This window comes from Monodelphis domestica, chromosome 1 (assembly GCF_027887165.1).
Source record: "Monodelphis domestica isolate mMonDom1 chromosome 1, mMonDom1.pri, whole genome shotgun sequence".
In the NCBI taxonomy this organism is placed as follows: Eukaryota; Metazoa; Chordata; class Mammalia; order Didelphimorphia; family Didelphidae; genus Monodelphis; species Monodelphis domestica.
Window position 1 is genome coordinate 116,674,729 of NC_077227.1, and position 12,768 is coordinate 116,687,496.

The window sequence follows — 12,768 nt, forward strand, 5'->3', positions numbered from 1 at the left end:
CAGATCTTTCTCCCTTTCCTCTCTCTCCCCAAATCCTGTCTTTTTCATCTCTTCTTTACAATTGCCATCTTTATCAAACCACGTCCGAGGCTCCCTTCCTTCCTCACCTTCCTAAGCCTCACAACCCACCATATGATAATTCCCTTCTACTATGCCCTTTAGAATGTACCCTATTGAGCACCAGCTCTTCAATGCCCTTCAGTTGTTGACCCTTTTCCTTTTCTCCACCTCCCTAGTCACCTAAAGTGAGGCCTCCTTTTCCTTAAATGGTACCACTTCCTTGACAACCACCCATGAAGGTTGCCATTTTTCCCACCCCTCCTTGACTTTTTGGGTAAGGGAGAAGCTGGGGGTAAGAGTGGGGGGCATACTCTTTGCTCTCTCCTGCTCCCTCCAGGGCACTGAATTTCTATCTCTTGTGACAACATCCTCTTTTGAACCCACACTACCAGCTTTTTCCTCCCTCTTCTCACTTAGTTACCCTTCTTGACTGAGTTCTAGGATTCTCTCCCATCTTCTTCAATGAGCTGTGAGTTTGAGTCAATTGCATCTTGCAGAATGATGGTTTCGGGAGATCATGAAAATCAAGAGAGTATCTGGGTGAGAAATGATGAGGGGGATTCCCTAGGAGCCCTCCTTAAATGGTAGATGATCTGAGAAGAGCTCTCCAATATCCATTCCTCTACCCTCCAGTCAGAGGGAGGAGCCTCAGGGACAATGTGAACAAAAAATTGCTGGGTTTTAGATTTCAATTTGGGGTGTTTTGGCATAGCACATCCAATGTTTCCAAGCACACAAAAGAGGTCATACTAAATCAAACTTAAAAGTTTTCTTCCTGCTCAGGCAGTATTCCATCTCTAAGATCAGTACCATGGGATGGATTCTTGAATATATCATCATTGCCTTCCATTACCACCTCAAAAATTTTAAGGACATACCCTTAAACTTACTAGTTTCCGTTAATAACTAATTATGGGTTCAAATCTGGCCTTAGACTCTTCTTAGCTGTGTGACCCTGGGCAAATCACTTAACCCCAATTGCCTAGCCCTTACTGCTCTTCTGTGGTAATACATAGTATTGATTCTATGATGTAAAGTAAGGTTTTAAAACAAAAACCAATTGTGGCCAAGTATGGAGGTACACACTTATAATCCTTCCTACTGAGAGGAAGTTAAGGCTAGTGGACTTCTTGAATTGAGAGGTTCTGAGCTGCAGTAGGGCTAAATCTGATCAGGTATCCTCACCAAGTCAGGCACAAATGACTAATGTTGGAGGTTAAAGTTTCTGTACCAGTTAATATTGGAATTGGACCGTGAGTGGCGTGTTGCCTTTCCAGCTTGGGCAAGATGGAGAGACTCTCAAGCTTGTCTCCCATTCCTTCCCCCTCTCCCCCAAATGATGGATCTGTTATCATGACATTTGGGCCACTGGGTCTCCTAATCTTCCTCAAAGGTTTTCTTTAGTACAATGTGGTAGAAACACTGGTCTGGGTTTGATCCCTGACTCTACCTTGGAGTGATGGTAGGAGGGAGGGGGATTATGGGGACACAACTGGATTCAACTGAGAAAGGACTGTCATGGGGAAGACAGGCCTGTTATGTTTTGTCCTGGTGCGGGGGTGTGGGGAGCAGGTATGAGGAAAGAACAAGAGGAGAAAGCTGAGTGGCTCAGTGGATTGAAAGCCAGGCTGGAGATGGGAGATCCCAGGTTCAAATCTGGCCTCAAGCATGACCCTGGGCAGGTCACTTAACCTCCATTGCCTAGCCCTTACCACTCTTCTGCCTTGGAACCAATCCTCAGTATTGATTCTAAAATGGAATGTAAGGGATTAAAAGAAAAAAGAATGAGTAAGAAATGCCAAGAGGTTGATTTCAGCTTAAAGTAGTTTGTTCTACACTTAAAACTATAACTAGAATAGACTGTGTCAAGGGTGATTAATAAGTTCTAAATCACTAGAGACTGTGGAGTAGAAAGATGAGAATAAAAATAGAATCCATGCTTTGGGTATGGGCTGGACTTCATGGCCTGAGGCAAAGTACAATTCCTTTTGTTTAAATTCACCCAATTGATTTGTTGAACTGCTTTTTTTTTTTTTATTTTAAACTTTGTTTAATGATTCAAGGCAGAGGCAGCTATGGTTCAGTGGTTAAGAGCACTGGACCTGAACAGGAAGACCTGAGTTCAAACCCAGACTCAGACATTTTCTAGCTGTGCGATCCTGGGCAAGTCATTTAACTTCTGATTGCCTGACAAAAGGATCCACTGGAGAAGGAAATGGAAAGCCATTCCAGTATCCTTGCCAAGAAAACCCCAGGGATAGCTAGTCCAGAGTTGGACATGGTTTAACAGCAAATGATTAAAGGTATGCATTAATAAGCAGAAGGTAAGGGTTTAAAAAAATTGTATATGTTCCCCTCTTTTATCTCAGCCTTCATCTTTTCAGGCTTGAGGGAAGAAGGGTGTAATCTTTTTAATATGCCCTTATTTCTAAAGACTGGTAGGTGCTTCTTCCCTAGATTTTTTCTATAGTCTTTACATTTTTTTAAAACCCTTACCTTCTTAGAATCAACACTGTATATTGGTTGTAAGGCAGAAGAGTGGTAAGGGCTAGGCAATGGGGGTTGAAAGTGACTTGCCCTGGGTCATACAGCCAGGAAGTGTCTGAGGCCAATCTAAGACCTCCCATCTCTAGGCCTGGCTCTCAATCCACTGAGCCAGCCAGCTGCCCCTGTTACATTTTTTAAAAAGTATTTTGATTACTAGACTTGCACACAGCACACTGTAGCCTGGAGATGACATGGTTTTATACAGGGGAGGATTAGTGCTTCCCATTTTGTTTCCTGTAGCCTAGCATTTCCTGGCATTTTGTGAGTCTTTACTGGAAAATGCTATCAAGGGCAAAAGAAGAGGAAGAGAGATATTTATGAGACCCAAGCAACACCTAAAAGGATTATATAAGTAACCTTTTAAAAAGGACCAAATTAGCACACAAAAAGGCTTTTTTTTTTTTTAATCAAAGAACATCAGATAAAAGTTGTAGGTTTAAATAAGGCTGCAAGGAAGGAAGAAAACTGACTTTAGTATCAGGAAATGGAAAACATGTGGAAAATAGAGTGGGCTACTTAAATGGAACCAGTAAATAAAGACATATTTACCCATATAGTTCAAGTTTCGATTGTGAGGATGAGTGAACATGGTGCTTGAAATACTTCAGAATATTTGTGGTTTTATTGGTGGAGCTATTCCTTCCACCGAGGCAGAATTATACCTTGGTGGAGAATTTTATTATGAGTTGACATCACTGAAACCCAGTTCTTAGTAATGCTTGTCCTTAAGTGACACCCAGTCTTGTTAGTACGGGCCTATACTCAATGCCTTCTGAGTTTGGTAGGCCTTGCCAGGGTTTATACTCATCTGATATTGTTTTTGAAAACCCATGATCGTGTCTATGCCAAAGTGAAAGCATTCATTAGATGAAGAAAGGTTAAGATAATTTTGATGACTTGCAGGGATTGATTCTGGACTTGCAAATTGTTAAATTAGTTTTTAATGCTCATTATTAATAAACATTTATGTTGGAGGACTATACTATAGCCTATGATGCAGTGGGACTCACCGTCTAAGAGGGAAAGCAGGCCATATCCATAAAAAGTTGATACTATAAAGCAAATGATGGTATGTACAATAAGGGTGAATTCCAAGGAAGGACTATTACAAGGACTGGCTAGTTGAGTCTTATTGAATTAGCCTAGGAAATGTGAAAGGGAAAAAAGGTATCTTTAGATGGGGAACATAGACAGAAACATGTATTCTACATTCAGGAGAACAGGAGTAGAAGGTTTTTTCCGGGAAGTAACAGAAGCTAAGTTTGGAATGGTAGGGAAGGTCAAGATAATAGATGGTCTTAAAAGCAAAGCTAAGGAGTTTAGACTTTTATCTTGAAGGATAGAAGGGAGAGTGGGGGAAAGAATCCAGAAGTTTTTAAGATTCAGGCTTTGGTGACTGAATTTATAGCACCATTGGCATAAATAGGAATTCCAGATTTTTGGAGGGGTGTGGTGGTGGCAGTGGATTTTTTTGTTCTAGACATATTGAGACTGAGGTGATGATAGGAGAGCTAGGCTTGTCCAAGAGGTAAACAAAGAAGTGGGGCTGAAATTGAAAGGCATAGGTGGGACTAACTATGGAAATGTGGGTATCTTCATTACAGTGGTTATAGATGAAGGCTGGAGGGTGGTCACTGCTAAGGAATAGCAGTATGCCATGGTAAAAAGAGCCCTGGTTCTGGAGTCAGAGGACCACGGTTTAACTCCTGTTTCTGATGTTGTCCACCTGTGTAACCTTGGGCAATTTACTTAATCTGGCCTCAATTTTTCTTATCTATAAAATGGGATTAGATGGCCTCAGAGCTTCTCTTGCAGCTCTAGTTCTATAAACACCCAAGGGGCATGCAATCATTATTCCACTGCAATGGCTCTCTCCACTTGCCAGGGATCTCTTCTTAACTGCCAAATCCACAGGTTTGTTTTTTCCCCAATCCTTATTCTTCTTGGCTTCCCTGCAGCCTTTCACACTGATGCTCATCCTCTTCTCCATGAAACTCTTTCCTCCAGGTTTTTAGGACATTATTCACTGTTCTGGTTCTCTTCCTACCTATTCTGACCACTCCTCAGTCTCTGACTGGATCCTCATTCAGGTCATGCCCACTTGCTGTTGGTGGATATCCCTCATTGTTCTCTCCTTTGCCCTCTTCTCCCTCAGTCCTACTTCACTTGGTGATCTCATCAGCTCCCACAGATAATTATCTCCAGGCTCGTGATTCTCAAATCTATATATCCCACCCCAAATTTTCTGTTGACTTCTAATCTTGTATCTCTAACTGCCTTTTAGAGATCTCAAACTCATGTCCAGTGGCCATCTTGACCTCAACACGTCCAAAACAACTCATCAACTTTCCCCATAAATCCTTTCCTCCTCCTCCTAACTTACTGTAGAGGACAATGTCAACTTTCTGGGTCTTCAGCTTTGCAATCTAGGAGTTTTATCCTGGATTCCTCCCTCTTATCCCCCATATCCTATCTGCTGACAAGACCTGTTGATTTCACCTTCACAACACTCTCAAATAAGCTCTTATCTTTTCTGATATTATTATCTCTTTGGTCAGGGCCCTCATCAACTCATATCTGGACTATTGTAATAGCCTGCAGGTGGGTCTGCCTACTTCAAGTCTCTCTCATTCTAATCCATCCTCTATTCAGCCACCAAAGTGATTTTCCTAATGACATCCTAACTCAATAAACTCCAATGGTTCCCAATTGCCTCCAGGATCCATTACAAAATCTTCTGGAGTTCAAAGTCCTTGATAACTGAGCCCCTTCTTTCTTACCTTTCTGAGCTTCTTGCACCTCACCCTCTAACATATACTCTTCAATCCTGTGACACTGGCCTCCTCCTCATTCCACGAATAAGAAACTTCCCTCATGGCTGTTCTTCATGGCTGGAATGTTCTCCCTCCTCTTTGCCTACTGCCTTTAAATCCCAAGTAAAAACCTCATCGTTTACAGGAAGACTTGCACAGTCCCTCTTGATTTTAGTGCCTTTCTTTTTAAAATTATCATGTATATAACTTATTTGTACTTATTTGTTGACTTATCTCCTCCATTAGATTGTGAGCTTCTTCAGGGCAGGGACTGTCTTTTGCTACTTTCTATAGCCTTAGTACTTAGCACAGAGCCTGGCATACAGTAGGCTTTTAATGTTAATTGTTTGACAGCAACCAAAATCAAATTTTGAGACATTAAAGGTATTTTACAATTACCTCCTTTAATCTTTGCAACAATGCTAAAAGGTAGGTGCTATTATTATGCCCATTTTACAGAGGAGGATAGTGAGGCAAATGGGTTAAGTGACTTGCCCAAGGTCATACAGCTAGCAAAGTATCTGAGATAGGATTTGAACTGAGGTCTTCTTGACTCTAGGCCCAGTACTAATTTCATCAACTAATTAAAAAATTTTGAATCTGTAATGCAGTATTATTTTCAAAAGAGCTTTTTTGGGGGGAAGCTGGGTAGCTCAGTGGATTGTGAGCCAAGCCTAGGGTTGGGAGGTCCTAGGTTCAAATCTGATCTTAGACACTTCCTAGCTATGTGACCGTGGGCAAGTATTGTCCAATATTGATTCTAAGGCAGAAGGTAAGTTTTTTTTTTTTAAAAGAGCTTTTTTCATATTTGTATTTACTCATATAATCCTTTATTCCTTCATTTTCTATCCCCTTTAAAAGCATTTATTACTACTACCAGAAAAAGAGAAAAGGGAAAATTCTGTAGTTTAAAATATATTATTTTTATCATATGTATTATATACTGCCTAAATACATAATATTATATATAATCTATAAATATATATAAAATATAAATTAAATACAACACGGTCATGTTCTATCTAGGACCCAATTTCCCCCCTCTCTTTAAACACATATTATCAGAAAACTAGGACATTGTCTCTCTTTTTCTATTCTAATTAGGTAGACTGTTCTGCTGTTGCTAACAAGACTAAGGGAAGAAAACAGATGGAAGGAAAAAATGAGAGATTTCTTCCATAAAGGTGAGGCTCATGATAGAGAGATATGCAAGGGTGGGAAATCTTGCTAGGTAGAGCAATTTTATACTCATGGCAACTTTGTGAGTTATGAGCTCCATTTTCCTCATTTTACAAATGAGAAATAAAATGCAGAGATGTTAAATGATTCATCCAGGGTCCATGAGACCAGAACCCAGGGTATTCATGGCACCATAGCCCAACCCAAAGCAGTGATTAATGGATTTTCTAAATAACTTCAGTCAGCTGAGGAGCTTTGATCTACTGGAAGGAGCGAGAAGTTCTTCCATTAGGGGATAGGTGGGCATCTCTATTTCTAACAGCTGATTTAGAAGATTGTGGGAGACTGTGTCTAGTACCTATATAAGTTTCACAGCCAAGTTCACAAATGTATTTGTTGATAATCATCTGCCAAGTGTGACTTTCAAACTCTGCTGATGCCATAAAAAGCCCATGCCCAGGGTTGGAAAGCCAGCCTCTTGTTAATGGACTTCCAGTGGAGTGATTCTCTGTAATTAAAGTACTTCAAGAGGATAGATTAGTTCTCCCTTCCATTCTTGTTCCACTACAGTTACAGCAGAAGATGGCTATTTCCCTGCCAGCTGAACTTCTTGGATAAATGATCTAAAGTATTTTTGAGCTTAGATACAGAAGAATAGTCCAGTGCTTTCAAATTTCTCATAAAAAAGTACCAAAAATCACACTGATTGGAATGACTTGAATTTAAATACTTTTATATTTACTATCTAGGACACATGACAACCACGGGCAAATTTCTCCTCTTTGAATCTTGGTTTCCTTATCTACAAAACAAGGGAGTAAGCTCAGATGATCTCTATGGCCCCTTACAATTCCAAAATCTATGATCTTATATTCTCTCAAGTTTCCTCCCTATTCCTAAATCCCTCCATCTGTCACAACATATTAAAAAGCCTCTCTCTGCTCTGGATATACTCATGTATATCTTACCATCTTGCAGAATGTACTTCAGAAGGCAAAAGCCAAAAGCTTCAAGCAGGTAAAATCAGGCACTTGCTTTCAGCTTTCTGAGGCTATACATCAAATCTTTTTTGAGTCAGATGGGCTGATAAAAATATATGTAAACTAGTTGAGAGGTTTGAGCCACCCAAGGAAGTCTGGGATATGTACACTGGAAGATGCTCTAGTGAATAAGGAATTTTACCTGAATGATGTTTTCTTTGGAGCTACGTGAATCCTTTTGTTCCAAGGAGGAGAGCAATAGAAAATACAGCTGCTAAATTGGAGGGGGGGGAAGGGGGGACCTTTAATTGAAGGACTATTTATAACCAAGTTTCCAATTTCTTGAAGATTTTATAAAACAGCACAAGAAGGCAAACTCTAACAGTTCTTCCCGACAAACACAAGTCAGGGATAAGGGGTTCAATGTGCAAAGTCTTTTATTCAAAGTTTTGTAAAGTTAAGACTTATGATGACCTTAATGTATACCATACCTATTATCAAGAGGAATGGCAGGTTCAAACTCATCCAGAGCTATGGCATTATTTACAGAGTTCTGTAGGCACTTTAGAAGTGAAGCTTAGCTTCAAAATACAAACACTGAGGGCTTTGGCTCAACCTTTTAATATAAAAAATTCATTGATGTACAAAAACCCTAAAATGTGACATGAGAACATATGAAAACCTGTGGCTGAAATTCCCTATATGTGTGCACACAGGCACACATGCACCCACCCACACAGTCACCCACACTCTGCAGTGGAAACTTAGAAACTAATCCAAATTGATGTGACCAGAAGCATTGAAATCTGCATTTTCTGCTTCCACTTTTCACAGACCAGGATCTACTCCAAACATTTTGTAACAAAAAGCATAGCATCTTCCTCAGGAGCTATAAGGCAGACATCTTACTCCCGATGGACCAGCACAAATAAACCCAGTAAAAAGAGGACTGCATACTGGAAAACAAACAAAGGAACAAAAATCAGACTGTTTGTAGACCCACATTTGGTTGTTTGTTTGTTTCTTCCCTGCCAAGAAACCTAAATAAACCAACAGGGATCAATTTTTGGCTTTTGTTTGCATGCAGTAAATTCAATTGATAAATTACTCATCTTTCTTAATTGTAATAATTTCTCTCATGCACATTTCTCAAATTGGACCAAGGGACTAATTTTCTAAGGAAACAAAATGAAGTTCTTACCTTAAATTTAGGATAGTCATTCATAAGAATCGTCACAATTCCAATATAAGGAACAAATCTAAGAGAAAACATGTCTTATTACAACAAATGCCACATAAAACCATCAATAAAGAAAATATTCATTAAGCATTTTTACGCTTCCTGGTCCCCAAAGGCTTAGAATCTAGATGGGGTAACAGGAATTATAAGGCAAGGAGGCATATGGTGAATCCCAAATGAACTCTGATAGCTCTGAAAATAACAACTCCTGGAATGTAGTCCTCTCCTTCCCTCTATCTCAGAGTCCCTCCTCTTCATATACACACACTCATATATACATATATATACAATATATATATATATATATATATATATGTATCTGTACATGGAGATGTATATAGGCACTTGTCTCCCTGATTAGGATGTACTCTCATGAATAGGGGCTCTTTTCCTCTTTGTTACTTGTATCACCAGCACCTAGCATGTATGTAGTAAGTAGGTGTCTACTAAACACTTGTTGATTGATTTTTGATTACTGTACAAAGCACTGTTTTAGGAAGATTAATCTGGTCAAGTGTATAGCATGGAGTGGAAAGGAGAAATCAGAGATTACTATCCATACAGTCATGACAGAACTGGGACTATGAGGACAATGGTTTAAAAAAAAAAAGAAAGAAGTATAAGGCTACAAGAAAATCATCTCAGTTTGACCATGATGCACAGCTGGGACAGAGAAGAATGTTGTGAACTATTTCTAGCAGACCAGCTGATTTCCATGGCTTTCACTTCTAAACATTTATACTATACTTTTTACTTTTATTTGAAAAATAAATGCAACCAAAGATAGAAGAGGAAAGAGGTTTAAAATCACAGTAAGTGGCAACAGGGCAATACTTAATAGAACAAGTTAATGTGTGTGGAGAGGTGGGCGGCTTTGGGGGGGAAAGGATATTTCTTCACTAGATTTAAAAACAGGACAACTTAGCTCAAAATGGACTATGCAATCATACCTGAAATTACCTGACATCAAATTTTGTATGAAAAACCCAGAAGAGACCTTGGAAATCATAATCTAACATCCTTCTTTACAATGGAGGTTTCCCTACTTTTCTCCTCTCATCCTGGACAAGGGCAAGTGAAGGAGACATTTAGTAAAACTGGGGAGACTGGTCAGAAATGGGATATGGACAGGGACTGGCCCTGGAATATCACTGGGATAGGGAATTATACCAGTTATAAATGAGGAAACTCCTACCAAGGGCAGGTTAGTCTACCTATAATTTGTAGCCTTAGAGAGTTGCCTAGAGCAGAAGTATCATATATTCTTAATAGAATCAGATTAAAATATAATTAGGAAATGTTTAACAAGATAAACAAAAACACAATAGAACAGAGATAATATGAATATGTGATTTTCTAAGTCAAGATTCTACTTTAGTGGCCCCTTTTCTATTTGTCTGCCACTACTGGCCTAAAGTACCAAGGAATTAAGTGTCTTGTGCAGGATCACACAGCCAATATGTATCAGAAGAAGGACCTGAATCCAGGCCATCTTTGCTCTGAGGCCACACTTGGAATGGAGATAATAGGTTGAATTTGGAGAACTGGAGTTCTTCAGTTTTCTAAATGAATCTTTATGTGTTAACTCAGGCATCCTAAGGAAAGTACCAAAGGCATCATTTTCTGTAGTACACTAACTACCACCAGGTCTAAAAGTAAAACTCTTTATCTCCTGCTATCTTTATCTTTCCTGTCCTCCCTCCCCCCAAATTATCACCAATGTACTCAGGTAATGCAGTTTTCCTAATATCAGGCTTTAGCTGCTTTCCTCACCTACTCCAACAGAAATTCTTGTAAGAAGAGCCAGGGATCTTGATAAAGTGTTTATCTGAATAAAGTAATCCACAATAACTTGTGAATGAACAAATGAAGGTTTACTTCTTAATGAGATATCTATATTTGAAAGGACCTTAGTAAACAAATAACCTTTGGTTAGAATATGTGGACTAGAGACATTTTTGAGCCAGTGAAGCCTCACCAATTTTAGCTCCACCTTCAGTTTTTCTTCTCTACATCAGTAAGTAAAACACAAAGAACAAACATTGTGGAAACACATCATTTGTTTCCCTTAACATTCACCTTCTTCAAAGGGCTTTGAGGGACTCAAACACTGATACTTGGAGAGAATTGGCTGATATAGCTGCTCATGGGGAATGCTAGAAATTCAGGCCTCTGAGAGGGAGGGAAAGGAGTGCCTGTATTTTTAACACTTTCTCTTTGTAATTCAATCACACCACTGGCATCTTATTGTGGCACTTCTGCTTCAATTCCAACACCCACACGAAAGCAACAACTTTGAGAGAACTCTCTAATTTAAGGATGGAAAAGATTTTATTTGGAATGAAACTTTTCAGGGCATCCTTAAGATTAAGATTTAAGAACTATTAAGAATAAGAATTATAACACCTTCAATAAGAAGACTGATATTAGATTGTCATTCATATTCTTTCACTGATACCTTGATGATCACCTAACAAAATCCTGGGAGAGGTTTTCTCTGCTCAAAGATCTACCAGGAATGCCTTGAAAGATGGTATCATCTTCTCTGGATTTTGAGTTCTATGGCCACTAAATTCACCAAGTGGCAGCTATGAAGAGGCTGCAATGCATGACTAATTAAAAACTGTACAGGTGAAGCCGTATAAGCATGTCACCGGAAACCTGACTGAAGAGGGGAGGCTGATCAATTCACAAGAGCCAGAGATAACAGCTGCCTACTCCACTATTACAATGAAATATCATGAGAGCTGGAGGAAAGCCCCCCTAGTCTGCTGGATGGATACCCCCTATGGCCATGGAGAAGAACCACATCAGTAAGAAGGTATGGACAGAGATTGCCAGGATAACCAACTGAGGGAATATCCACATCAATGACGTCAAAGATCTAAAATGCTTTAATGGGAGATTTTGACTCTACATTGGCCTTTCCTTTCCATCATACAGACATCAGAGTCATCTTCACTGCTAAGGGTTATCTGGGAAATTTTAATATTAATATTAGCAAAATACAAGGCAAACTTGAAGCTGAAAAAAAATGGTGAACTTAAAACAGTCACATTCTCTACCCTAGTGCTTCCCCTTAAGATCAGAAATAATTGTGCTGTCCAACTCCATCTGAAGAAGTCCTACAGGCACCCTCATTTAGGCAGGTGATGTTAGTAATTTTATAACTGTATAATTTAGGTTAGCATTAAGAAAGTGATAACTCATTCCACTTGAATGGCATACAATGCCTCTCTTTCTACAGGACTCTTCTGATAGAATTTGAGATGAATTGGCTTCATATCACTTCACTCTTTTACAGAATAAAACTAGCTCATGTCAGTAGCAAGGTTAATATGGTCTGGGGGAAAAAGAATAAGAGACACGATTTTTAAATGAGCCAGAAATTGAGTGATTAACTCTTCAAGTGCTTGAGAATATATGGGGGGTGGGGGGTGGGGGAAGAAGAGATGACAAATTTTGCCACATCTGGGATTCTTTGTTCTATAATTTTTGGGATCTCTGAAAGGATAGCTTTCATAAAGTCAAAGTGAATGAGTGGTGGGGTACAGAAGAAATCCTTTTAGGTCTAATAATACTACACACCCTACAAAATATTTTAAGTAATCTGAAAGACTCAAAATGTTACTTACCCTCTTGCTCGTCCTACTACATCCTTCTTCTCTAGCCAGAGCTGCCCTTGCTTATATAGTCCTCGATCATCAACAGCATTATTGTCTCCTTTGGTCAAAAACTTGATATGTCCATCTTGCCTTATGAACAAAAGGAAAATCTCAAATCACCAGGTTGTTTGCATGACTGAAAACACAAAATCTATTATTTGTAGTCAACATTCCTATGGAGCATCACAGCTGGAAAATATTTTGAAATAACTTCCTAATTAAAACTAGATTCTTTGGATATTTCAAAATGAAGCTATTTGAGGGTTCTAAAAATGACTGCTTGT

The 12,768-nt window shown here is 39.2% G+C and overlaps 2 protein-coding genes across 12 annotated transcripts in view; one reads left to right on the forward strand and one right to left on the reverse strand.

The window, feature by feature from the left end:
• Positions 1-12,768, forward strand: part of LOC103096863 (trichohyalin-like) — a 60,052-nt gene that overhangs the window by 35,520 nt on the left and 11,764 nt on the right. For all 9 annotated transcript variants that reach the window (XM_056805545.1, XM_056805584.1, XM_056805553.1 and 6 more), the window contains one exon: positions 6,525-6,604. The gene's annotated coding sequence lies outside the window, so the exon portion shown is untranslated. The remainder of the gene's footprint in view (positions 1-6,524; positions 6,605-12,768) is intronic.
• SEC11A (SEC11 homolog A, signal peptidase complex subunit) overlaps positions 8,185-12,768 on the reverse strand; it is a 37,155-nt gene continuing 32,571 nt past the window's right edge. For 2 of the 3 annotated variants that reach the window (XM_007479220.3, XM_016428225.2), the window contains exons 4-6: positions 12,455-12,574; positions 8,781-8,838; positions 8,185-8,535 (exon numbers count right to left, since the gene is read on the reverse strand). In XM_007479220.3, coding sequence (XP_007479282.3) covers positions 8,485-8,535; positions 8,781-8,838; positions 12,455-12,574 — 229 coding nt within the window. In that variant the 3' untranslated portion in view covers positions 8,185-8,484. Of the gene's footprint in view, positions 8,536-8,780; positions 8,839-12,450; positions 12,575-12,768 lie in introns of those variants that run through there. The other variant, XM_056805594.1, reaches the window with a different exon arrangement.